Source organism: Leucoraja erinacea, chromosome 8 (genome assembly GCF_028641065.1).
Source record: "Leucoraja erinacea ecotype New England chromosome 8, Leri_hhj_1, whole genome shotgun sequence".
Taxonomy (NCBI): domain Eukaryota; kingdom Metazoa; phylum Chordata; class Chondrichthyes; order Rajiformes; family Rajidae; genus Leucoraja; species Leucoraja erinaceus.
The window spans coordinates 63,464,819-63,491,889 of record NC_073384.1 but is presented as its reverse complement, the minus strand read 5'-3'; the positions used below and the strand labels follow the sequence as shown (position 1 = coordinate 63,491,889).

Below are 27,071 nucleotides of genomic sequence, written 5' to 3'. Positions count from 1 at the left end.
GTGGACCAAACGTTTGTGTTTGGCGAAGCAGTCACCTAGCGTGCACTTGGTCTTGCTGATGTAAAAGAGGCCACATCAGAAGCACTCAATGCAATGGACGAGGTTAAAGAGATGCATGTTAGCCTTCATCCCACCTGGCAGGATTGCTGGGGCCTGTGGATGGAAGCGATGGAGTTAGAGGGACATGTGTACATCTGCAGCTGCAGAGGAAGGTACCTGGGGAGGGGGTAATTTGAGTAGGAAGGAACAAGTGAACCAAGGAGTTGCGGAGGGAGCGGTCTGTAGAAAACTAAGAGGCATGGGGATGGGAAGGTGTGACTAGTGGTAGGATCATGCTGAAGGTGGCAGAAATCTCACGGAATGATGTGTTGGATGCAAAGGCTGATGGGGCAAAGTGTAAAGACCAGGGGAACTCTATGCCTGTTACATACTCCCAAGGTCTTGGTTCAATAACATTCCTCATTCACTATACAAATCCTGCCCTCTCTTAACTTCCCAAAATGTATCACTTTGCATTTGTCAGTTAAATTCCATCTGCCATTACCTGTTCCCTTTCCCAGTTGAGACAACCTCAAGCTTTAGATAATCTTTGTCATTGGCCATGGTGGAGTAGCAAGATGGATTCAACAGTGGCTGAATGGGAGATGCCAGAGAGTAATAGTGGATGGTTGTTTGTCAGGTTGGAGGCCAGTGACGAGTGGGGTGCCACGGGGATCTGTGTTGGGTCCACTGTTGTTTGTCATGTACATCAATTATCTGGATGATGGTGTGGTAAATTGGATTAGTAAGTATGCAGATGATACTAAGATAGGTGGGGTTGCGGGTAATGAAGTAGAGTTTCAAAGTCTACAGAGAGATTTATTCCAGTTGGAAGAGTGGGCTGAAAGATGGTAGATGGAGTTTAATGCTGATAAGTGTGAGGTGCTACATCTTGGCAGGACAAATCAAAATAGGACGTACATGGTAAATGGTAGGGAATTGAAGAATGTAGGTGAACAGAGGGATCTGGGAATAACTGTGCACAGTTCCCTGAAAGTGGAATCTCATGTAGATAGGGTGGTAAAGAAAGCTTTTGGTGTGCTGGCCTTTATAAATCAGAGCATTGAATATAGAAGTTGGGATGTAATGTTAAAATTGTACAAGGCATTGGTGAGGCCAATTCTGGAGTATGGTGTACAATTTTGGTCGCCTAATTATAGGAAGGATGTCAACAAAATAGAGAGAGTACAGAGGAGATTTACTAGAATGTTGCCTGGGTTTCAGCAACTAAGTTACAGAGAAAGGTTGAACAAGTTAGGGCTTTATTCTTTGGAGCGCAGAATGTTAAGGGGGGGACTTGATAGAGGTTTTTTAAAATGATGAGAGGGATAGACAGAGTTGACGTGGAAAAGCTTTTCCCACTGAGAGTAGGGAAGATTCAAACAAGGGGACATGACTTGAGAATTAAGGGACTGAAGTTTAGGGGTAACATGAGGGGGAACTTCTTTACTCAGAGAGTGGTGGCTGCGTGGAATGAGCTTCCAGTGAAGGTGGTGGAGGCAGGTTCGTTTTTATCATTTAAAAATAAATTGGATAGTTATATGGAAGGGAATGGAAGGTTATGGTCTGAGCGCAGGTATATGGGACTAGGGGAGATTATGTGTTCGGCACGGACTAGAAGGGTCGAGATGGCCTGTTTCCGTGCTGTAATTGTTATATGGTTATTATCATTGAACACCAGGTGGTGCCATCAGTGATGGCAGCCTCGCCAACAGTCTGTCTGTCTTTTGTCTTGTTGTGTTTTTTAAAGTATGTGTTAATGTTCTCTGTTTTGTTTTATGTGGGGGTCGGGGGGAAGGAGGGTGGGAGTTCGGGGAAAACTTTAACTTTTTTCAATTTCTTACCTTGCCGGAGATGCGATTGTTTTCCGGATTGTATCTCCGGTCGTTCTGCAGCCTAACATCATGGAGCTGGCGGCCTTGCTCGAGACTGACTTTGAGCCCCAACGCGGGCTGTGGACTTACCATCATGAGCCTGCGATCCCTTGCTTGGATCAATGCTCACTGAGATTCCAACATCAGGTAGAGACTGACTCCCCAACTTTGTCATCTTCTACTCACTGAGCTGGCAGGCCTTGCCCCTTATTGAGATTGTGGACTTACCATCGGAGCCTGCGATCCCTTGCTTGGGATCAATGCTCCAACTGAGGATTTCAACATCAGGTAGAGACTGATGTTGAGAAGCTCCAAAGTCACAGAAGGCTCAACTAGCCCTGACCCGGGGTCCGATCACCTGGCGCGGGTGAGCTGAGATTCCCCCCATGATGCGGGAGCTTGATTGCCCAGATGCGGAGGGCTTGACCGCCAGCCAAGATCGCCCGACAACGGAAAGTACGAGTGCCCCAACAAAGAAGGAAAGAAGATTCAACTTTTTTTGTCTTCCATCACAGTGAGGAATGTGGGGGATCCACTGTGGTGGATATTCATGTCAAAAAAATATTTGAGTGTCTTGTTGCTCTTTATTGGTATTGGTATGGCAAATCAAATTCCTCGTATGTTGCATAACATACTTGGCTCATACAGTACTATTATGATTATGATTAAAACACAAATGTTGCTGTAATCTGCAAAGTTACTTATCATGCCATCCATATTGTTATCCACATTGTTTACTTACATGACAAACAAACAAAGAGCCAACAATGATCCTTGCAACACACCACTTGTCAAAGGATTCCAATCTGAAAAATAACCTTGACTCATCTGATCTGATTTTTCAGATTTGCCTACCACTCGAGACCTCTTCAAAGAGTATTGCTGAAGTTCATATAGGCAACTTCTACTGCTCTGCCCTTGTCAATTTTATCTATTACCTCTTCAAAAAATACATTCATGGTGCACAATTTCCCACACACAAAGCTTCACCTTGTGCTTGACGCACAAAGAGTCTTTGCATTTACAAATGCAAATAAGTCCTGTTCCAGCGAGTCTCTTCCAAAAAAACATTCCCACTACTGTTGTAAAGGGGCTGTCCCACTTGGGCGACCTAATCCGCGAGTTCTGGCGAGTTTGCCCTGGACATGCAGCAGCATGATCGCAGCATGATCGACACGAGGTCGTAGGAGCACTTCGTAACTCTCCTTCATGCTCGAGTGTGGTCTCCGCGTATTCGAGGCCTCAGCTAGGTCGCAACGTTTTTTTCAATATGTTAAAAAATGCCCCCGAGTAAAAAAAGGTCGCCATGGAAAAAAAAAATCGATACTTTTTTTAGTCATAGGTTTAGTCGTAGTAGGTCGTAGTAGGTTGGAATGTTAGTCATAAGTAATTGAGGGTAGTCGAAGGTAGTCTTAGATAGTCTTCATCATAGTCGAAGGGAGGTCGAAGGAGGTCGTCTTCACTCTCCACTATTCGATGTCCAATTTTTCCAAAGTTAGTCGTAGCTTGTCGAATCTTGGCTTCAACTTAGCCATAGGAGGTCTTCTACATAGTCGAAGGAGGTCTGCAACATGTCATTTTTTTTTAACTCTTCTAAACTCGCCAATTAGGTCACCCAAGTGGGACAGCCCCTTTAGGCTCACGAGCCTGTAGTTTCCTAGCAGCCAGGCTGCCCTTTTCAAATGAAGGCACAACATTAGCTATTAGTATTAGTCTTCCAATATTTCATTGGTAGATAACAAAGGTACAAAATTCTCTGCAAAGGTTATAGCAATTTTTTCCCTTGCTTCATACAGTGCCCGAGAATACGTCTGGTCTGGCCCCATGCAGTTATGCACCTTTATACTTTTCAAGACATCCAACACCTCATCCTTTGTAATGTTGATATGCTCCATGATACCACCATTCCCTCTCCTGAATTCATTAGCTTCCATGTCTTTCTCCATGCTAAATACAGACAAGTAGTATTCATTTATGACCGCTCATTTCCTGATGTTCCACATATAGTTCACTACACTGATCTTTAAGGGTGTCATTCCTAATAAATGTTTAGGATCTTTTAGGATTATTTATCTTATCTGGCAGGTGGATCTCATGTTCCCCATTTGCCCTACTAATTCCCTTTTTAAATGTAGACCAACATCCCTCATATAATCAGACTGACTTGAGCCCAGCTGACTATACCTAACATAAACCCCCTCTTCCCCCCCCCCTCCCCCCCCCCCCCCCCTCCACCCTCCACCTCCACCCCCCTCCACCCTCCCACAGTCCCTTAATAACCTTCATCAACCGAGGTTCCCTTGCCTTACCAGCCTTGCCCTTCACTCTAACAGGAACATGTTTGCTTTGAGCTTTTTTTTAAATCTCTTTTGAAAGCCTCCCACTTACCAGACATCCTTTTGCATATAAACAACCTCTACCAGCATTTGAGAGTTCCCGTCTCTTGTCATCAAAATTCATCTTTCCCCAATTTAGGTTTTCGACGAGAACCATTCATCATTTTCCATAACTATCTTGAAACTAATACAATTATGGTCATTAGTCCCCAAGTTCTCCCTACCAACATATCAACAATTAGTTGGTGGTGTCATTGACTAATTAAATCATTATAGGCGATTTTCTAGCCACAACTTAATAAAGTCACGTACTGCAGATGGAAATTTAATTGTATGTAATTTAGCAAGTAAAAGCATCAGATTGAAGCTCAACCCTAAAATAAAACATACTGGACTTGATTTGGAAATTAGTCTAGCCTGGTGACTGGTATCTCAGTGGAAGAGCATTTTGGGGATAGTGATCACAAGATTGTCTTGAATAGGAAGAAGTCCGGACCTTGCAGGAAAGTACTAAATTGGACTAAGGAAAATTACAACTTTATTTGGCAGGAACTCGGGCGGGTGCACTGGGAGCAGTTGTTATTCGGCAGCCCCACATCTGACACGAGGGTGTTGTTTAAAGGCCAATTAATCAAAGTTCAGGATTTGCATATTCCAGTAAGGAAGCGCGGTAAGGATGGCGGAGTAAGGGAACCTTGCATAACTAAAGAGATTTTAAATTTGGTCAAAAAGACAACGAAAGCGTATGCAAGGTTAATGAAGATAAGATCAGACAGGGTCTTTGAGGAATACAGAGCAAGGTGGAAAGAACATGTGAGCTATTAGAAAGATGAAAAGGGGCCACGAAATGGCTTAAGAGAGTCAAATTAAAGAAAATCCCAACGCTTTTTATCCATGCATTAAAAACAGAGCGGCACAGTGGCGCAGAGGTAGAGTGACTGCATTACAGCGAATGCAGCGCCGAAGACCCTGGTTCGATCCCAACTACGGGTGCTTGTCTGCACAGAGTTTGTGCGTTCTCCCTGTGACCTGCGTGGGTTTTCTCTGAGATTTCGGTTTCCTCCCACGTTCCAAAGACGTACAGGTATTTTGGTTAATTGGCTTTGTAAATGTAAAAATTGTCCCTAGTGGGTGTAGGAGTGTTAATATGCGGGGATCACTGGTCGGCGTGGACCTGGTGGGCCAAAGGGCCTGTTTCCGTGCTGTATCTCTAAACTCTAGACAGATGGTAGGACAGCTCAAGGATAAAGGAGAGAATTTGTGCTTGGAGTCTGGGAATGAATGCAGGTACTAAATGAGTACTATGCATCTATTTTCAAAAAGGACACAGTGAGATCAGTGGGGAGAATATTAATATGCAAGGACAGTTTGGGATTAAGAAAGTGGTGGTGCATTATGATGGATAAATTCCCAGGGCTAGATGAGATCTATCCCAAGTTATTGAGAGAGACAAGAGAGGAGATTCCTGGAGACTTGACAAAGATCTTTTCACCTTCTATATCCATAGGAGAAGTCCCAGAGGACAGTTTAAGAAGAGGAAGTAGAGAGAATCCAGGGAATTATAGGCCTCACATCCGTGGTAGGGAAGCTACTAGAGAAGATTCTTCAAATTACAATTTTACTCCCATTTAGAAAACAATGGGTTAACTAGGGACAGTCAGCATGCCTTTGCATGCGGCAACTCCTGTCTTAGGAACTTGATCCGAGTTTTTTTTTGAGAAGTGCAAAAAATGGTGCAAAATCTGAGTGGTTCCGGGTACTATGGATTTGGACCCCTTGTCTCTCTGTTCATCAACATTTCTTGGTACCCTTACATTTATTGTGAATCTCATATCCATATTTTATTTCTCAAAACACATCACATGTCATTATTAAATTCCATTTGCCAACATTGGTGTGATGTGAGGGTTGATGTATAGGGACAGGCGTTGCATATCCTGTGATTGCACTAGAAAGTACCGGGGAGGGTGTGGCTAGGGTGTGAAGGGATGAATGAACCGAGTTGCGCAGGGAGCGATCTCTATGGAAGGCGTAAAGGGGTGGGGATAACAATATGTAACTAGTGGTGGGATCCTGTTGGAGATGGCAGAAATATCGTAGAATAATGTGTTGGATGCAGAGGCCAGTGGAGTGAAGAATGAGGACCAGGAGATCTCTATCCTTGTTCCGTTTCCATTGAGAGGGAGACAGATCAGAATTACAAGACGTGGAGGAGATGCAGGTGAGGGATACATCTACAATGTATAACAGGAGAAACTAAGTTTACCAAAGAAAGAGATTATCTCAGATGTCCTAGAATGGAAAGCCTTGTCTTAGGGTCAAATGCAGCGAAGACAGAAATTGGGAGGTTCCGAGGCAGTCATCAATGTAGTTGGAGAAAGAGTGGGGGGGATTGTGCCAGTGGACATTTAGAACAAGGACTCGTTCGACATAACCAACAAAAAGGTAGGCATGGTTTGGGCCCATGCGAGTGTCCATGGCTATAGCTTTAACTTGTGGAAAGTGAGATGAGTCAAAAGCAAAGTTGCTGACGGCGAGGATAAGTTCCACCAGGTGGAAGAGAATGTTAGTAGTCTAGCCTGCAAAGTTAGATTCCAGTGGGATTCAGAGAAAGCTAGCTAATTAGATGTAATAGGCTTGATGGCAAGAAGCAGTGGGTGATGCTGGAAAAATGATTTTTGGTCTGGAGGCCTGTGACATGTGTTGTGCCACAGGGATTGGTGTTGGACCTATCATTTATGCAATTTGGATGAGAATGTACGAAGCATGGTTAATAAGTTTGCAAATGGCACTAAAATAACAGGTATGGTAGACAATGAACAAGATTACCAATAATTACAGCAGAAACTTGATCAACTAGGAAAGTGCGACGAGGAATGGCAAATGGCGTTCAATTCTAATATAAGTGCAGGGTTATTAATAAGTGCAGATGCTAATGTGGAAGGCATGATTAGTTGGTTTCGAGATTCCACTAAAGTCGATGTACTGTGGATAGTGAAGACAGTTATCAAAAATTAGCAGCATCTTCATCATTTGGGCAAGTGGGCTGAGGAATAGTTAATGGAGTTTAATGTAAATAAGTGCAAGGTATTGCATTCTAAGAGGTCAAACCAAGGCAGAACCTTCACAGTGAATGGCAGGGCCCTGGAGAGTGTTGTTGAGCAGAGGAATCAAGGAGTGCAGGTACATAGTTTGTTGGAAGTGATGTCACAGGTAGATAAGGTGGTCAAGACGCTTTCAGTACATTGGCCTTCATTAGTCAGCGTATTGAACATAGAAGTTAGGATGTTGCGTTACAGTTGTACAAAACATTGATGAGGCTACATCTGGAGTATCGTGTTCCGTTTTGGTCACCCTGCTATAGGAAGGATGTTGTTAAAGGGCCTGTCCCACTTCCGCGACCTTGGCTTGCAAATTACGCGACCTCGTGGTTGCTTGAGGCATACGGGCACCGTATGGCCGGGCGGGGCCGGTTCCACTTAGAAGCGCGGAGTTGTGCGGGGCTGGTCCCAACATCGCGCGGGGCTCCGAAATTCTGACAGTGGCCGAAATCTTCACGCGCCAATGGCCTGTCGGCACGCAGGCGCATTGCAGTCGTATGCAGCGTCGTGATGGCGTACGCCTAGCGCGTGGCATTGCGCGATGACGTCACCGCCCGGTGTGGCGTTGCGTGATAACATCACCGCCCGATGCCGTGCGACGCCCAAATTCAGTCGGCCCGCCTCCTGCCCAGCTGATTGGTAAGCATGATGCAAATGACGTCACGCGCGAACTTGGCTCGTACTTAGCGCGAACTTCGCGGGAACTCCGCTTCCGTTTGGTTGTGCCAAACACACGCAATCACATGCAAGTGGGACGGGCCCTTAAGCTGTAAGGAGTGCAGAGAAGATTTACAAGGCCTTAGCTAGAGGGAGAGTTGTGCAGGCTAGGACTATTCCTTGGAGCACAGGAGGCTGAGGGGTGATCTTGTTGAGCTGTACAAGATCATGAGTGGAATAGATAGGGTAAATGCACAGTCTTTTACCCATAGTAGGGGAATCAAAAACCAGAAGACATAGATTTAAGGTGAGAGGGGAAATATTGAATAGGAACCTGAACTGCTACTTTTTCCATACAGTGGGTGGTGGGTATTTAAAACAAGCTGCCAAAGGTGGTAGTTGAGGCAGGTACTATAAGATTTATTTTTTTTTAAGGCATTTGGACAGATACCTAGATAGGAAATGTTTAGAAATACAGGCTGGTGGGTCTATTGTAGATGGGGCATCTTGATAGGCATGGGCAAGTTGTTCAGAAGGGCCTGTTTCCATTTTGTATTCCTATGAGTATGTTGAATTTTGGGAAGTCATTCTAGGATCATCACAGTGAATGGTAGGGCCCTGGAGGAGTAGAACAGAAAGTCCAAGGAGTGCAAATACATAATTCCATGAAAGTGCCTTCACAAACTTATAGGAATGTTGCCAGAACTCAAAACCCCGAGTTATTGGGAGAAGCCAGGCAGTCGAGTACTTTATTCCTTGAATGGAGGCATGCTATTATAGGAATGAATAAAATCACGAGGGAACAGGAAAGTGAATCAAAAGTTGAAGGACAAAGGTTTAAAGTGATAGGCGAAAAAATTCGAAAAAGGTATGCGAGGGGTAACAGAGCAATACATACGAACAAGCTGCCAGAGGAAAACACAATAATAATATTTAAGATATTTGGACAGGTACTTGGAATCTGACTAAAGGCGGCCAACATGCAAAACAACGTCTTCACCACCCTTTCTACCCGTGACGATATTTTCAGGGAATTATGTATTTGTACTGGTATCTAATTTGCCACTTAATGGGTAAAAATGCAGGAAAAGGGGACTAGTTTAGAAGGTCAGCCAAAGTGCTTGTTTCTGTGCTGTAATACTTTATGACTCTGTATCCAAACCTAACTTGTTTACTACTTTTCCCAGTTCTAATGAGGGTTCATAGATGTGAAACATTAACTGCCCTCCCCCCCTCCACCTCACAGATCCTGGCTGTCCTGCCAAATGTTCCCAACCTTTTGTTTTATTTCAGATTTCCAGCACCTGCAACATTTTGGATATTTTCTTAAATTTATTTTAAAAACACAAATGCCACAATAGCATGGCATATTAACCTCATGTTTCTGCAAAATAAATGCAAACATCTTGATGGATAGAAGAAATACTTAAATTGGAAATGGGAAGTGAATTATGACAGTACGAGGATCTTGCTGAAGCAACACATGGTTAATTTCAAAAGTCACACTACATTGATGTCTTGAAATCTGAAGGTAATGAACTTCCAAACCATTCAGCCTAGAATTCAAAGATATGATTGGGGCAGAATAATTATTATATGGAAGACTTCGAAACAGTAGTTGTTGCAGGCAAAAATGTAGACATTACTAAAGCTTTGGATTTGATTTGAATGACAAGAAAGTAATGAAAAGTGAAAGTTTAGTGACTTCTGATCCCAGTCAAAACTGTTTAAAAACTTGTATTAAAATCAAAGTATAAGCCTTTAATTTCCAAAATGTAATATTGGATTCATTTTAAGATGTTAAAATAACTTGCAATTTTTAAGATCTGCACAATTTAAATTCAATATAGACCTCAAAATGTAGGCAAATAAAGCTAAAAATGCACTAGAACAGTATTTCTGCTTTCTGCTTTATATGTATTCTAATTTTATTGGAATTTGTAATTTATCCCAAAGGGTTTCCAAAAGAATTAGATTTTGTGTAACATGTCAAATAACTGTCTTTTAAACTGCATGATAATTTGTTCTTATTCCATTTAAGAACACCTGAAAATCACACAAAATATGCTTAGGAGTTTATCTACCTCCTTTTTGTTGGAATTATGTTTAAACACTTTACTGAGAGACAATAAATTAAGGGTATCGGCTTTCACTGCCCATTTACAAAATAGTAAAAGAATAGAAAGTGCACAGTCAATTGCTGTAATCCTAATGATCTTTGAACACTGTCCCAAAACATTTGCAGGACGCCATTCATGTTGCTATGGTGATAGATTCATTCATTTTACCCTCTAGTTGATAGCATATATTAAAAAATATTTTTTGACAAGTGTTAAGTGCAGTATTGCCTAATATCCAAACAAGTAATATTCCAAATGAAGATAATGGTTTTGAAAACTGATATTATGAATAATACATCTATTCAAAACTTATTTTTCACAACCATTATCCCCCCCCCCCCCCCACACACACACACTACAAAACAATAGCTCCATATGCTAGATAAAGCCAAGTATATTTCAGCTTGATGTACAATTTCAAACTGTTGAAATCAACAATTAAAAAAATAACTCAACTTCATAAAATCACTGCAAATTTTCAAGAAACTGTGCAGTATAAAGAAGAATTGATTTGCTATTTCATTGGCACACAGTGCTTTATTTAAACAATTAACATTTTATAAAGCATTACTTTTAAATTTTGGAACAATTGCTCGAAGGCCAAATGATGTAGGAGGCAGGCAGATAACATTGGTTGCAGCATTTTGAACTCCGTTTTGTTGCATTTCCTCTTCTGTTGATTACAACGTGTCAATTTCAAGATAACATCTTACATTTAAAGATCCACAAATCACCATGTTTCACTTATTCCCCAAGGGAACTGACAAGTGTATAATAGTGAAATTACAACGGCAAAAAATGGATTCATTAGAATTAACTTTCACGGCTATTAAAATATCTTACCTTAATTATAGTATACAAATTCCAAAAATTTACAACAGTACCCATTTTATTCTCAAAAAAAGCTTCGCAATGTGTTCCACCGGACATTGTCGCTATATAGACTACAGCAACGGCAGTACTGGGAATACAGATTTGGCTCAGGACAAAATGTATTTGCAGGAATTTATTTCTACATGATAAGGACACCTTCCTGTAACATAGTTTTGTTTAGCTTTCGATTTAAAAAAAACGGATATTGCATTCTACAACAATTACGTTCACCATCCCGTTTTATAATACCGAATCTTTAATTCCGCTTATTTCCAATACAAAATAAAATATATTTATCGGACTGGAATTTGATTCGACAAGTTGTAATGAAACTACAGGCAAAACCTACAATATCTCTGCGTCTGAATTCCCTTGTAAATTAACATCGAAAAGCTGCTGCAAATATAAGATATGAACTTAAAATCCATTTCTACATGGGAAAGATCTAAATTATATTAAATGTATTAGTTAATAATAACAAAAGCATTACCTCTGTCATACATGGGTTCATGCACAAAGATACATACAAATCGTCAAACAGTGCTCTAAATTCATACATTTATCATCTTATAAAAACACAATGCTAATCTGTATGACTAGTCTCTATGCACGTTGTAGAAAAATATTAAGCTGCTGATTTTGTTAACTATCCCAATCTTTATATTTATTTTTGCAAACTATCATATTTTGTGAAGTGTCACATTTCATCCCTATTCATGTACACTACCTGATAATGTCATCGTTGTGGCCAAGGAAAAATTTCTGTGTGTGTTCTCTGGTGTTGTACACAATTCCCACTCCAGCAACGAAGTAGACCACCTCCTTGGCAGCGGTGTAGTATAAATTATTCCGGCATTGGTGACCTCGGTAACCATAAACCCATTCTAACCGCAGCTGGCATTTCGGTGCAGTTCTATCAGCCATTTCCTTTTCTTCCTGATTTGTTACTCCAGTCCCTCTCAAGCGCCCTGGGGGGGGGGGGGGGGGAGGGCTGCTCCAAATAAACGCTTGCAAGAACAGGTGTGGTGGTGGGGGTCGTTTAAAAAAAAAATAATAAAAAAATTAATATATACACTCGTTAACTCAAAATTACCTCTGTCAGAGGCATATTAAGCAGCAGCGATATGAGGGGGATGCTGCAGCAAGCAAGCGGCCGCTATTGAAGGACAGAGCAGCGCTGCGTTGCGCGCGCTCGTTACCAGGAGGCGCGAGGGACTTAGTAACGACGCACAACGGCGGTTGACGCCCGCGAGCGACTGAGCGAGGGAGGGAGGGAGAGACGTGGGCGCGTGCGCTCCGCCGGCGTTCGGCGCGTGGGGACGACCGTTGGCTTCATCCCCTCGTTGCTGAAGACAGACAGACAGACAGGCTCCAAACGCCGGAGTAACATCATAAGCGATAGGCGCAGAATTAGGCCGTTCAGCCCCATCTAGTCTACTCCGCCATTTCTACCTCTGTCTCTCTCCATCCCTCCGAACCCCATTCTCCTGCCTTCTCTCCATGAACCTTTGACACCCGTCCTAATCAAGAAACTATTTGACGGGGCAGCACCCGGCAGCATCTCTGGAGATGAGCAATGGGTGGGTGGGTGCTGCCCAAAATGGGTCTCAACCCAATACGTCACCCATCCCTTTTCTCCAGAGATGCTACCCGTCCTGCTGAGTTACCCCAACATTTTGTGTCTAGATTGGTGTAAACCAGCATCTGCAGTTCCTTCTTACAACGCTCAGTTTAGTTTATTATCACGTGTAGCGAGGTACAGTGAAAAGCTTTTGTCATGCGCTAACGAGTCAGCAGAAAGACAAAACATGAATACAATCAAGCCATTTACAGTGTTATAGAGATACTTGATAAGGGAATAATGTTTAGTGTAAGGTAAAGCCAGCAAAATTGGATCAAGTATAGTCCGAGGGTCACCAATGAAGTAGATAATAGTTCAGCACTATGGCTGGCTAACGTTTCAGGTCGAGACCCTTCAGGCCCCCTGAGTTCCCCCAACATTTTGTGCCTATTTTCAGATTATGTTTGGAGTGTGGTAGGAAGGGACTGCAGATGCTGGTTTACACTGAAGATAGGCACAAAATGCTCGAGTAACTCAGCGGGACAGGTAGCATCTCTGGAGAAAATGGATGGATGACGTTTTGGGTTGAGACCCTTCTTCAGTTCATTTCATCCATTTCTCTCCAGAGATGTTGCCTGTACCGCTGGGTTACTCCAGCATTTCATGTCCATCTTCTATTATGATTGGAGTTCAGATGTTCATCAATGTGACTTGCATTCTTTTAAACCTTTTAGACAAAAATCATATTAGACAATTAACACAAATATAATCATCAAAGAGCATAACATATGTGCAAATCCAGTTAAAAGTTATTGGGCATTCTTCCTATAGGTTTCCATGCCAGACAGCTTTTTCTTCCTCAGGTTCATCTACCCATGCATGATATATTGAGATATTGAAAGATCACCTCTGTACTACTTGTGAAAAGTCATGTGTTTCTATTCCCTGGTGTTATCCTTACTGAAATCTCTGAAGGCAGTGGTGACTGCCCTTGATAGTGGATTATTGCTGAGCCTTTTGAAAAGCTTTTTGGCCATTTAGTTTACAATTGTCCTTGGAGCCTGCAACCTCCGGCAACCACCTGCAACCTCCTTCAACTAGCATCGCAACCGGCTTCGACTAAAAATTTACCGATTTTTAAAACGGCAACCTATTTTTAGTCGCGGCCGGTTTTGAATTTTTTGAAATAATCGCCGGAACTTAGAAGAAACGGAAACCACTTTTAACCATTAGGGAGACTGACTAAAACCTCCAGGGAACCGCACGGAAACCTTGGGTGGGGCGCAAAGTCTCCAGAGGTTTCCGTTCAGGTTTCCTAAGTGGGACAGGGGCATTAAGCTACTAAATCCTAATGGTGAGGCTATGGCTACAATGTTGGTTGGGAGGCATTCTGATCCTGTGGTGATGAAGGACCAGTGATATATTTCTGAGTTACAATGGTGTGTAACTTGGAGGGAAATTTGTTGGGAGTGGTATTTCCACATGCCTACTGTTGATGACAGAGTTCATAATGCAGTTGGAATAACTAGGAAAAACAACTGTAATGCATTTTGTAGGTAGTATGTAGCAGCAGGTATGTACCAGGAGGGAATTAACATTTAGAGTGATAACTTTGCTTGTCCTGGATGGTGTTGAGCTTCCTGAAAACTGATAACGCTGCACTCACCCTAGTAAGCGGAGAGTATTCCATCTCATTCCTGACATGCACCTTGTACATGACGAAATGACTTTGATATGTCAGGAGGTGAGTCACCTCTCGCAGGCTTCCCAACTTCTGACATGTTTTTGCAGCCATTGTATGTGGAGTAAACCCTCATTGTAATGAACATTGGGGGGAAGGAATGGTGTTTGTTATGGCCGATTGTCCACTATGACCAAGTAAGGGATTGCCGAGTAATAGAGTATTATTGGACAAGTAATAGAAACTGATGTTGGTTAATAGACAAAGGGACGCAAAGTGCTGGAGAAAATCAGCAGGTCAGGCAGTATCTCTGGAGAACATAGGTAGGTGACATTTCGGGTCAAGAAGACTCTCGGTCTGGAATTGGGCCTGGAATCCAGGTGAGTTGATCACCCCAGTCTGCTGGGGCCGGGGGAGAGGAGGATATTGGCGGAGTCATAGGTTGCAGCTGCGGGCGGCCGGAATGCAGGTAAGGGTTGGTGGTGGTGGTAGCCTGGAAGCGGCCAAGAAACTGTAGACTGGCAGTGGTGGCAGTAGGTCAGGCCTGGAAGCAGCCGGGGAGGTGGTGTGGGCAGGATTCGGCGGCCTGGCCTCGTGGTGAAGGTCAGTAGGACTGGTCTGGAAGTGACTGAGGTGGTGACAGCGGGTTGGCAGCAGTTTTGGTGATCTCGTCCTAAGAAACACCAGGGAGGCAGTGAACGTCGGTGCTGCATCTTCCAACGCTGCTGCGGGCTCAACCTCATGGCGGTCGGGTGCGCAACACAATCCAGCGGTGGGTCTCCATCTGAAATGTCACCTATCCATGGTCTCCAGAGATGCTGCCTAACCAGCTGAGTTATTCCAGCACTTTGTGTCCTTCATCATTGCACAAAGGTCTTTCGAAGCAATAGCTTGTCAATTTCGATGGCCTCCTGTAGTATAACTAACAGCCTGTAGTGTTAAAGAGACAACTAAGTACTGTGGGGACATTCCATCCACTATATCAATTTTGTGTAAAGAGTTCCGTAATAATGACTGCATGTGGATGATTCATTTCAATTTCTGGTCATTGTTAATCCCCAAGATTGTAAGAGTACGGTACTCTGAGATGGTAGTATTGGAATGATTATACTATCTTTTGTTGGAATTGGTCATTAGCTCACACTTTTGTAGTGCAAATGCCACTTTGAATGTTGTCTAGGTCTTACTGCAGCCAGATATGAATTGCTTCATATGCTCAGGAGTTATGAATAGAATTGAACATGTATATATTCAGTTTACCTATTTCACTACTCGCCTAAAGCTCAGAGAAGGGATATTGGTGGAAGGGTAGAGAAGGTGGGAGAAAGGGGCAGGAGTGTATAATAATAATAATAATAAATTTTATTTGCGGGCACCTTTCAAAGTCTCAAGGACACCTTACAGAGATTAACAAGAGAGAAAAAACATATAGTCGGAGTAAAATAAATAATATGGACATCACCAGTACACAAATTAAAGACAGAAATCGCTCCAAAGACAAAAAATCAAAAACACAATGTGAAGAGAGAGCAGCGGCAGCTAAAGCGCGCCAGCGTCCACTCTCCCTTCCGACAGCCATCTTGGACACAGACTAACATATTAACTTACACACAAAAAAAATCATCCCCCCACAATGATTGCCACTGTGGGGCAAGGCACAATGTCCAGTCCCCATCTCCAGTTCTCCCAAAGTCAGGCCTATTGAGGCCACCGCTATTGCCTCTACGGAGGCCCGATGTTCCTGGCCGTTCTGGCCGGGTGGTGTTGCCCCGGCGTCGGGAGAGTCCTCTCAGCGGCTGGGCTACCTGGAACGGCTGCTTCGTAACTGGGGACCGCGGTTCCCAAAGCCGGCAAGCCGCGCCGGTTTGGAGCTCCCAGGCTCCCGATGTTAGAGTCGGCGCCGCCCGCTCCGCTCCGCAGACCCGCAGCCTGGAGGTGTTGAACACGGCATTCACAGCTCACCGGAGCTCCAGCGCATCGATCCAGCGCGGCGACCCAGGCAAGGCATCGCCCGCTCCGCTCTGCAATTGCGCTCCAGCGCTGTGCCGCCACCGAAGCCGAGGTGCTGGGCGGTCCCCGACAGGAAACGATGCTCCACGCCCGCTGGTAGGCCACGAGTGTGTGAGAAATGGGTATACAGGGCACATATAGGGAGGCACAGGAAAGGGAGGGGTGGATAATTCATTTATCATGCTGTTGGCTTTTAAGCTAACCATGAGGAATATGAGGTTTGATTCCTCTAGTTAACGTGTGGCGTCACTCTGGTGGTGGCGGGGACCAAGGACAAAGTCAGTTTGGGAACGGCAGGAAAGTTAACAACGTTGAGTAATCGGGACATCTCACAGGTCTTTGTGGATAGTGTAAGTGTTCAGCAAAATAGCTGAATAGTCTATACCCGATCTCGTGGATGAAATGGAGATCACATCGGATGCACCAAATGTAGTGTACAAGGTTCGCCTTATAATGGAAGGAAGGTCAGATATGGATTACATGACTACGTTGCCCTGATTCTTGCAGTGATTCCTGCAGCCGAGATGATTGATCTCCAACAACATAGTATCTGACTTTGTAGAAAATTAAACTTCAACCATTGGAATGTTTTTCCCTTTGAGCCCATTGGCTTCAGTTTTACCAGGTCTTTTTCATGGCACAACTGGACAAATGCTGCCGTGGTGTCCAAAGTATTCAACCCTGCTACCCTCTGGAATTTGGCTTTGGCCAATGTTTGACCAGGGCTAACAGGAAGGTCCTGGCAAACCCAAACTAGGTATCGGTGAGTAAGGGTTGCTTGATGGTCTTGTTCACAAGGACTTGAACTTTATTTCGCCTTCCATCACAGTGAGGAGTCGCGTTGCGGGAGCTCCGGAAAGCGGTCTATCCACCCGGACCCGCGAGCTCCCAATACCCCGACAGTCCACCATACCTGCGGCTGCAGCTGCAGCTGGAGCCTCCGAGCTACGTGGTCGGGCCGCAGCAGCGAGTCACCACCACGCTCCGATGCCGGCCAGCCCCACGATGGTAAGTCCGCAGCTCCGCAGGCTCCGTGACTGGAGCCTCCAGGTCGTTCAGGCTGGAGACCGCTCCACGGCGCTAGGCCCCAACGACAACGGAGACCCGACAGGAAAAAGGTCGGGTCTCACGTACAGGGAAGAGATTTTAAAAAGTTTCCCCCTTCCCTCCCCCCCCCCCCCCCATATACGCAGTTAAAAAAACACTATTAAAAAATAAAATAAAATAAAATAAAAAATAAATACATTTATTATTAAAAGGTGAATATGTACATAAAAAAATTAAAAGGGTAATGCAATTTTGGACTAGAAGGCAATGGAGTAGAAGTTAAGTATTTTTGCCAGGATGATGCAAAGCTCTGGATGGACTGCATTTCTGTTCAGATTTGGACTGCATTTCATAGGAATAACACATTGGTTTTAGAGGAAATACAACATACTGTAGATGCATCACATTATTCCCAGACACAAAGTCAAACTGTGTGATATAGTTACATAAAATAGGATTATATTTCTTGGAATTTAGATGGTCAAGGGATAAAATGATTTACGGAGAGTAATGCTGAAATGACAGATATTGGAAAACAAGACCTGCTGTTCGATGAAAGATGTAGAAAAAGACATAAACGAGTAACTCAGCAGGTCAGGCAGCATCCCTGGAGAAAATAAATGTGATGTTTCAGGTCAGGACCCTTGTTCAGAATGATTGGGGGAGGGGGGGGAAAGGGGTAAGAAAGCTGAAAAAGAGCAGACACGGGACAAAGTGTGGCAGGTGATAGGTAGGCACAGGCGATGGAGTTTTTTTAATAGGCAGATCCCTATCAATCCCCCCCCCCCCCCCCCCCCCCGCCTACGTTCACCTATGCATCTGCCCCTCTTTTTTTACCAGCTTTCTTCATCGTCCCCCCCCTCCTCACCACAACCAGCATGAAGATTCGTCCCGACCCAAGCCTTTTTGCATTCTCCAGGGATGCTGTCTGTACTGCCTGACCTGCTGATTTACTCTAGCACATTGTGTATTTTTCTGCTGTTCAATGAATCCAGGAGACATTAACAGCGGCCAGTTTACATACAAACTTGCAAATCTTTGAGATGTGGGATGAAACTGGAGCATTACATTACATTGCATTAAGTGACTTTTACTGCAACCGAGGTTGAGTGTGTCATCTGCATTTTGCTCAAGGGTAAGCTGGGTGAATGAGCACCAGGAGGTCACAGGGAGAACGTGTAAATTCCACACAGACAGCACTCAAGGTCAGGATTGAACCCAGGTATCTGGCACTATGAGCCAACCTCTTCGACATCGGGTGAGACAAAGCACAGACTAGCAAACGTTATACCGAGCACCTGCTCTCTGCATGTCAGTGTATCTACAAATAAATTCCACCATGTGGTGGAACATGAAAATTGTTCTAATTTTAAACTGATTAGCAGGGAAAAAATTTAAATATATCAATTTATATATTTAAATTGTTGCTTAAATGCTTTTAAGCTTTACATTTTATTTTATGTACATATAAATGTTAATTTTCAATGTTAAGTAATTTTTCTATTTTTAATGATTTTTACATAGAAGAGTACATCACAGGGACACCCTTCTGCCCACAATGTCAGTGCCGATTATGATGTCAGGTAAACTAATCTCTGCATGTACATGGTCCATATTTCTCCATTCCCTATACTGTATATCCATGTTCTACAACCTCCACTGGCAGTGAGTTCTAGGCATCCATCATTCTAGGTGGGGAAAAAAAACCCACATATCTCCTTTACACTTTCTCACTCTGACCTTAAAGCATGCCCTTTAGTTTTTGACATTTCCACCCTGGGATAAAGTATCTGACTGAGTAACCAAACTAAGCCTTTCAAAATTGTGTATACTTCCATCAGGTCTTCCCTCACCCTCCCATGCTCCAAAGACAATCCAAGTTTGTCCTTAAAGCTAATACCCTCAAATCCAAGCAGCATTCTATTAAACATCTTCTGCACTCTTACCAAAGCCTCCACATCCTTGTACTTAATTATCTTTGAATAGTCAGTTATATCCAGATGTTTTAACGGGGCTGTAGTTTAGCTGTCTGCGAAAGTGTTTAGAAGCAGTGTTCTGATCTCCTCTCCAATCTTACAACTACTCACTGCGTGTTGAGATTTCCAAGTGTAAAGCCCTGCTGTGATGCAGGGCCATGTTATTGTGAGTAGTGCACAATCAGGGAATCAGCACAAGGTGAATATGACCTTGATTCACAAGTGAATACTGAGCACAGCCAACTGACTAACAGCTACAAATTCTGGAATTATTGACCCCAAAACACTTCTATTTCTAAATGGCCAGTGGAAACACTCACGGGCAGGTTCAAAGCCAAGTCGATGGAGCTGTTGGACTGGTGTTAACTGATGCACTGGTTTGCCACCCCAATCTAGAAGGCCAACCTCTCCAATCACCTTAATGCTGCTGGGTTTCTTACCCACGGTCGGCAGTGCGGCGGTCGATGAGGGCGCGGGGAACCGCCGGGAGGGGGAAGAACAATGAACGACCTTGCTTGGGGAGACCGCCATTTGGGGGAAGAACAATGAACAATGAAGGACCCTGCGTGGGGAACCAATGGGGGTGCTTTGTAACTTTTTCAACGCCGTATGTGGCATCTATTTGCATACCTTGGGTATGCAAGCAAAGAATTTCACTATGCCTTGTGACAATAAAATATTCCATTCCAACCTATTAAATGACTGAATTATGATTTAACTTTGCTATTGGAGTGATCAAGATGAGATTCATGCATCGGACTACCCAAAGTTGTAATAATCGCACCAGACACCTGTGCAGCTGGCATTTATAAGTGTTTAAAACCCCCTCCTCAAACCCCACCCCCAGCATCTTGCAACATCATCTTGGGGAGACGGAAACATTACTTGAAATTGTTGTAAGGTAGAGGTACAGTGGGATAGGATTGTCTGCAGCCTTTCCCATCCATAAAGTCAATCCGTCCCTTCTTTATTCCACCGCCTCTCCCACTTGGTTGATAATGAAGTGTTTTTATATTGCTTGGGACTTGAACAGTATCTTTTGTTCGTGGTCTCAGGTTGTTGAATTGTGTCATTTTTTTTTTAAACCAAAATAATAATACAATATAATAATACTTTATTAGCCAAGTATGTTTTGCAACATACGAGGAATTTCATTTGCCAAGTCAGTCATACAAATAAAAAGCAACAGAACACATAAAATACATTTTAACATAAACATCCACCACAGTGACTCCTCCACATTCCTCACTGTGATGGAAGGCGAAAAAAAAGTTAAATCCCTCATTTCTTTGTTCTCCCGCTGTCGGGGGCCTTGAGCCTTCTGTTGAAGGGACGATTTTGACTCCCATAGCATCGGGGGGGGGGAGAAATCTCAGCTCCCCCGCGCCAGCAACCAGACCCCGGGTCAGAACCGGTAAAACGTCGTGCGGCTTCCGGAGCTCCCGACACAGTCACTCCAGATGGTAAAATCCGCAGGCTGTAGTTGGAGCGATCCCAGACAAAGGATCCGCCCCATTGGCAAGTCCATGCCCCACGGTGGGGCTCAAAGTCAGGCCCGAGGAGGCCTTCAGCTCCATGATGTTAGGCCACAGAGCCACCGGAGAGATGACCTGAAAACCAATCACATCTCCAGCAAGATAAGAGACTGAAAAAAAAGATTCTCCCAACCCCTTTAATTATTATAAAAATAATATTTTACAAACAAAACAGTGGCAACACACCCACCACCCTAATACAAGATCGCCAAATTATCTAATCACTAAATTTTCAAATAACTATATCACCATCCTTGTTAAGGATACATTCCACCCCAGCGGTGCTCAGCGGAAATCATTCAGGGTGCTCAGGGACAGCGCATTTTCCCTCTCACCCAGGTACAGACCTAACCACAGAAAAGGAGCAGGCAACCGGCTGGGGCGGAGACCTCTTCCGCCTGGAGCCGGGACTCGCGGCTGGCTAGCTTGGCCAGGTCCAGGAGCAATCCAACCAGGACATTCTCAGTTCTACCCTCTCCCCTGTGCACAAGGTGACCAAAGATGATGGTAGGTGTGATGTGCGACCAGAAGGCAAGGAGCAGCCCTTTAAGATATTGGGCAGAGGCTGCAACCTCGCACACTCCATATATACATGGAACACAGACTCTCTGATGCATCGAGGCAGGGATAGAGAGTGGAATCGTAACTCAAGTGGTGGCACAGTGGAGCAGTGGTAGAGTTGCTGTCTTACACAGCCTGAGACCCGGTTTCAATCCTGATTATGGATGCTGTCTGTATAAAGCTTGTACGTTCTCCCCGTGACCTGCGTGAGTTCTCTCCAGGTGCTCCCGTTTCCTGCCATACTCCAAAGACATGCAGGATTGTAGGATAATTGTCCTCAGTAAAATTGCCCCCAAAAGTCTCTAAGGAGTGGATGCGAAAGTGGGATAGCATAGAACTAGTGTGAAAGGGTGATTGATGGCCAGCGATGACTAGATGGGCTGAAGGGCAGTTTCCATGCTGCATCACTAAACTAAATTAGTGTGAACAGGTGATTGTTGGTGTGGATATGTTGGGCTGAAGTGCCTGCTTTCATGCTGTATCTCGAAACTAATATAAACTAAACTAGTGTGAACAGATGATCGTTGGGTCAAAGGGCCTGGCCCAATGCTGATTTTCTAAACTGAATAAAAAATATTCAGATACCAACATTGCTGCAGCAAAGAAAAAGGTTGCATTGACAACTCCTCCGTGAATATACAGTGCCCTCCATTATATTTGGGACAAACCGCTGTCATTTATTTATTTGCCTCTGTACTGCACAATTTGAGATTTGTAATAGAAAATAAATCATATGTGGTTAAAGTGCACATTGTTAGATCCCCAAAACAAGCATAAGCTAAAGATGGCTGCAATACAGGCCTGGCAGAGCATCACCAGAGAAGGCACCCAGCAACTGGTGATGTCCATGAATTGCAGACATCAAGTAGTCATTGCATGTAAAGGATATGCAACAAAATACTAAACATGACTACTTTCTTTTACATGACATTGCTGTGTCCCAATCATTATGGTGCCCTGAAATGGGGGGACTATGTATAAACACTGCTGTAATTTCTACATGGTGGAACCAAAATGTATAAAAATGGCCTTTATTAAAATCTGACAATGTGCACTTTCCACATGTGATTTTTTCTATTATGAATCTCAAGTTGTGGAGTACAGAGGCAAATAAATGATGGGTCTTTGGCCCAAACATTATGGAGGGCATTGTAACTTCAATGTAATTTGCAGCCTGTAGGTGTAAGCTTTGTTAACGGCAGCCCTCAGAGAGAACGCCCCATCTTCCCAGAGAACATCTCACCTGCTGTTTGGACACTCTGCCTCCTGAAGGATTATACCACCCAATGAGAGAAGCCCCCACCATGCAAGGGACCAGTCCGACAAAGGTGGGACAGCTGTAGAGTTGCTGCCTTACATCGCCAGAAACACCGGTTCGATCCTGACTACGCGTGCTGTCGGTATGGAGTTTGTACGTTCTTCTCGTGACCGGGTGGGTTTTCTCTGGGTGCTCCGGTTTCCTCCCACATTCCAAAGACGTGGTTTGGAGGTTAATTGGCTTTGGTTAAAATTGTAAATTGTCCCTGGTATGTAGGATAGTGCTAGTGAACGGGGATTGCTGGACGGCATGGACTCATTGGGCCAAAGGGCCTGTTTCCATGCTGTATCTCAAAACTAAATGAACTGTACAAACACTCCGTCCCTTGCTCCAGCTGCTCACATCCCCAACCCCAGCTCCGGCAGCACAGCGATTGTTGGTATTTCTCTGCTTGCCAGCAGAAAATATCAAATTCAATCTCTCACATCGCAAGCAGGATTCAATTGACACCACAGGGCATGACTCTGTAAAATTCCCACCATTCACTAACTGAAAATTAATTCCCTCATCTCTATCTAATTCTATCCATATAGATTATGCCAGAGTGTGGCAATTCTTTACGTGCCGGTCCCAGAAAATAATCTGCCATTGGCCATTACAATTAGAGTCATATAGAGTCAGAGTCATGGAGCGTTGGAGCCCTTCGGCCCAACTTGTCGATACCTTGAAAAACATCGGTTTGAGGACCCTTACATTTTATTTTACAAACAAATGCTAATATAATGTATATCAAATTTGCATAGCTTTGACAGTGAAAATACATTTTTACAGTTGTAAACATAGTTACCAAAGGAGTGGGCAAATTAAAATACAAGTGGAATAGATGAGCAAGTTCAGAATCTAATATTTGTGCTTCAGTTTCTGTGATGCCTTGTGAGTATTCAATTGACACTTGGTGTCTATAAGAGTGGAATCTCACCTTTTCCTTTTTCACTGTAGCTAGGACTGAAGGATTTGCTGAAGTATGGCAGCAAACAAGGTTTTAGGTTACTGCAGGCTGCACCACATTCTCTGCCTTAGGACTCCATTATCATTGACTCACATTTTCCAGCGTTCAACCTTAAATTCTCTAGTTTCCATTCACATTCAATTAAGGATTCACAATCAATTTTACTCTTTCATTAATTCATTCTTACATTTTTTTTGTCCACATTTATCAGAAGGTCCAATTTTGATTGACTGACTCAGCAGTAATCCTTATCACTCTCTCAACTTAAGTATTCCTATTTAATTATTCACTTTGTTATTATTATTGCAATCTTAGATTGTAAAACCTTTTTCAACTGCGTGGGGGAAACCTGTAAAAGACTAATATTAAAATAAAAAGAATAACATGGCAAATAAAGATATGGCAACGGCATAAAATATATTGTCAGTCTTTAGAAGACACATTAAATACAACAGAAATGAGTGAAACCAAGAATCAAATGGTAGTGAAGAACTTAAAAGTAATTAGTATCACTGACAGCACAGATAATCAGGGCCTTCAAATTGAAAATAAACTTGAATCTGTTGGCAGGCAGGCAAGTTTGGGGCAGCACAATGGCACAGCTAGTAGAGCTGCTGCCTTGGACCACCAAAGGACCCGGGTTTGATCCTGGCCATAGGTACTGTCTGTGTGAAATTTGCACTTTCTGCGTGTGACTGCGTAAGTTTCCTTCGGGTGCTCCGGTTTTCTCCCACATCTCAAAGATGTGCAGGTTTGTAGGTTAATTGGCTTCGGTAAAATGGACCCCAATGTGTAGGAGTGGATGTGAAAGTGGGAAAACAAATCTAGTTTGAAAGGGTGATTGGTGGTTGGCGTGGTCTTGGTGGTATTTCTAAACCAAACTAAAACATAAGAGATGTGGAGATCTTGATTACCTTAATTTAGCAAATTATCATTCTATAGGAATTTAACTACAAAAATAAATATATTTTGTTGCAATAGAGCAGGTTTTTCCAATTAGAAGAATAAATGGTAATTTCACAGAGACATACAAAATTCTAAAGGTGACATACTGATTAGCTTCCAAGAAGGGAATTTGGTATCAGCAACAACTAGGTTGACCAAGTTGTTGCAGAGGGAATTCTCTTTGAATATTCCGATGGTGTTGTAACCCGACAATGCATTTTCTGTTAATGCTTCCAGTTTCCAAAATTCTGCAGAAATAAAGGAATATGAGTTTAATGGAGCCTGGCTAATGCAAACCCTTTTCACTTAGAAGGTTGTGGGCATATAGAATGAGCTACTATTATAGCATCAGAGCTACCTCCTGCACCCTTGCAGAACACATGGACTTCATTAAGTTCACTGCTATTTCTATCCTGCACTCAAATTCACATTTCCAACAACTCCCTACCATTTCTTGAACTCCGTCTCCATCACAGGAGATAGACTATCGAACGACACCTTTTATAAACCTACTGACTCTCACAGCTATTTAGACTACACTTCATCCCACCCTGTCTCCTGCAAATACTCTATCCCCTACTCCCAATTCCTCTGTCTACGCTGCATCTATCCATACCAGACCATCTAAGATCTCATCCTTTGGGGAATGGGTGTTCCCCTCTTCCATCATAGATGAGGCCCTCACATGGGTCTCCTCGGTATCCTGCAGCTCCTCTCTTGCTCCCCCTTCCCGCAGTCGCAACAGGGACAGAGTCCACCTAGTCCTAACCTTTCACCCAATCAGCCGTCATATACAGCACATAATCCTCCAACATTTTCACTACGTCCAACGGGATCCCACCACTAGCCATATCTTCCCATTTCCACCCCTTTCCGCAGAGACCGTTCCCAACTCCCTGGTTAACTTACCCCTTCCCACCCAAACCACCCCCTCCCCAGCAATCACAAGAGACGCAAGATTTGTCCCTATACCTCCCCCCTCGACTACGTCCAAGGACCGCAGAGGTTCACTCGCACCTCCTCCAACCTCACCACTGTATCCACTGTTCCAGGTGTGGACTCCAATACATCGGTGAGACTAAGTGCAGGCTGGGCATTCGTATCGCTGAACACCTACACTCAGTCCACCTAGACCTACATGATCTCCCGGTTGCTAAACACTTTAACCCTACGTCCCATTCCCACACTAACCTTTCTGTCCTGGGCCTCCTCACTGTCAAAGTGAGGCCAAATGCAAATTGGAGGAACAGCACCTCATATTTTGCTTGGGCAGCTTTCAACGCAGCGGTATATTGACTTCTCCAACTGCAAGTAACCTTTGCTACACCCCTCTCTCCTCTCCCCCATCCTAGTTCTCCGAGTTGGACCGAAGGCACTGTTTCCATGAGGTATGACTATGAATGGCCAGAAGTGCAGGTCTTGTATTTTAGTTCATGTCTTTGACCTGATAAAAAAGTTAATTAGTGTGGTTCTGGAAGGGAAAGGGGGAGAGCATGTGTGTGGGGAAATAGGATTCATTGAGGGGTCTGTCCAAACTTGTAAGGATTTTTATAATTAAAATTGATTTGTAATTTGAAAGTATGGCAATCAATGATATAAATGATAGCATTATCATAGAAGAAAGTTGATGGAGATGGAGAATGTTGGAAAATACATTTCTAATACATTAAGATATCTGTGGGATTCAGAGGGCAAATGGTACACATTGGTCGACATGTTTTCAGAGAGGTGATAAAATTTGAGGAAGAATCAGACTTGCTCGGGCAAAAACAAAATTGTTGCAAATGTTGGAATTTTTTAATTTTGAGCAGGGGTTGCAAATTAAATAGTCAGCACTGTACTTAAAAGGAACCAGGCGACAGGAACAAAAATACACCTTTCTGCCCACAAAATAACAGGTACGATTGCTACTCGTACATGTTCTCCATGCAACACTTTATCTGAAGGATGCAAGGCACTTTTCCCTCATTCAGTGCGAGACCGAGTTCTGCAAAGTGGGGGAGCATTGTGCCAGATGGGAAATTGTTGAAAATCAAATAACATTCAGAACATAGAAAATACAGCACAAGAATAACCCCCAAGGCCCACAGTGTCTGCGCCGAACATGATGCCAAGATATAATCACATCGGCCCATCCACAAAGCCTCTTAAATACCACTCCACCACCAGCGCATTCCAGGCACCCATCACCTCTGTAAAAAAAGTATATTGTTCATCTCCTTACATGTCCTCTGGTCTTTGACATTTCCACCCATAGAAAAAGGTTGTGACTGTCTACTCCATCCATGCCACCCATAATTTTATATATGTCTATCAGGTCTCCTCTCAATTTCCAGCTTTCTCGTGAAAACAGTGCAAGTTTGTCCACCCTCTCCTTATGGTTAATGCCCTCTAATCTTGGCAGCATTTTAGTAAACCTCTTCTGCACCGTCACCAAAGCCTCAATTTCCTTCCTGCAATGGGGTGATCAGAAGTGCAAGCAATACTC

General features: G+C 43.6%; 1 protein-coding gene across 2 annotated transcripts in view; it reads right to left on the bottom strand.

Moving 5' to 3' along the window:
- The window catches only part of LOC129699773 (echinoderm microtubule-associated protein-like 6), a 197,234-nt gene extending 184,992 nt beyond the window's left edge, over nt 1-12,242 (bottom strand). The window contains exon 1 of one of the 2 annotated variants that reach the window (XM_055639846.1): nt 11,728-12,242. In XM_055639846.1, the coding sequence (XP_055495821.1) occupies nt 11,728-11,924 (197 nt within the window). In that variant the 5' untranslated portion in view covers nt 11,925-12,242. The remainder of the gene's footprint in view (nt 1-11,727) is intronic. The other variant, XM_055639845.1, reaches the window with a different exon arrangement.
- Between the last annotated feature and the right edge of the window lie 14,829 nt (nt 12,243-27,071).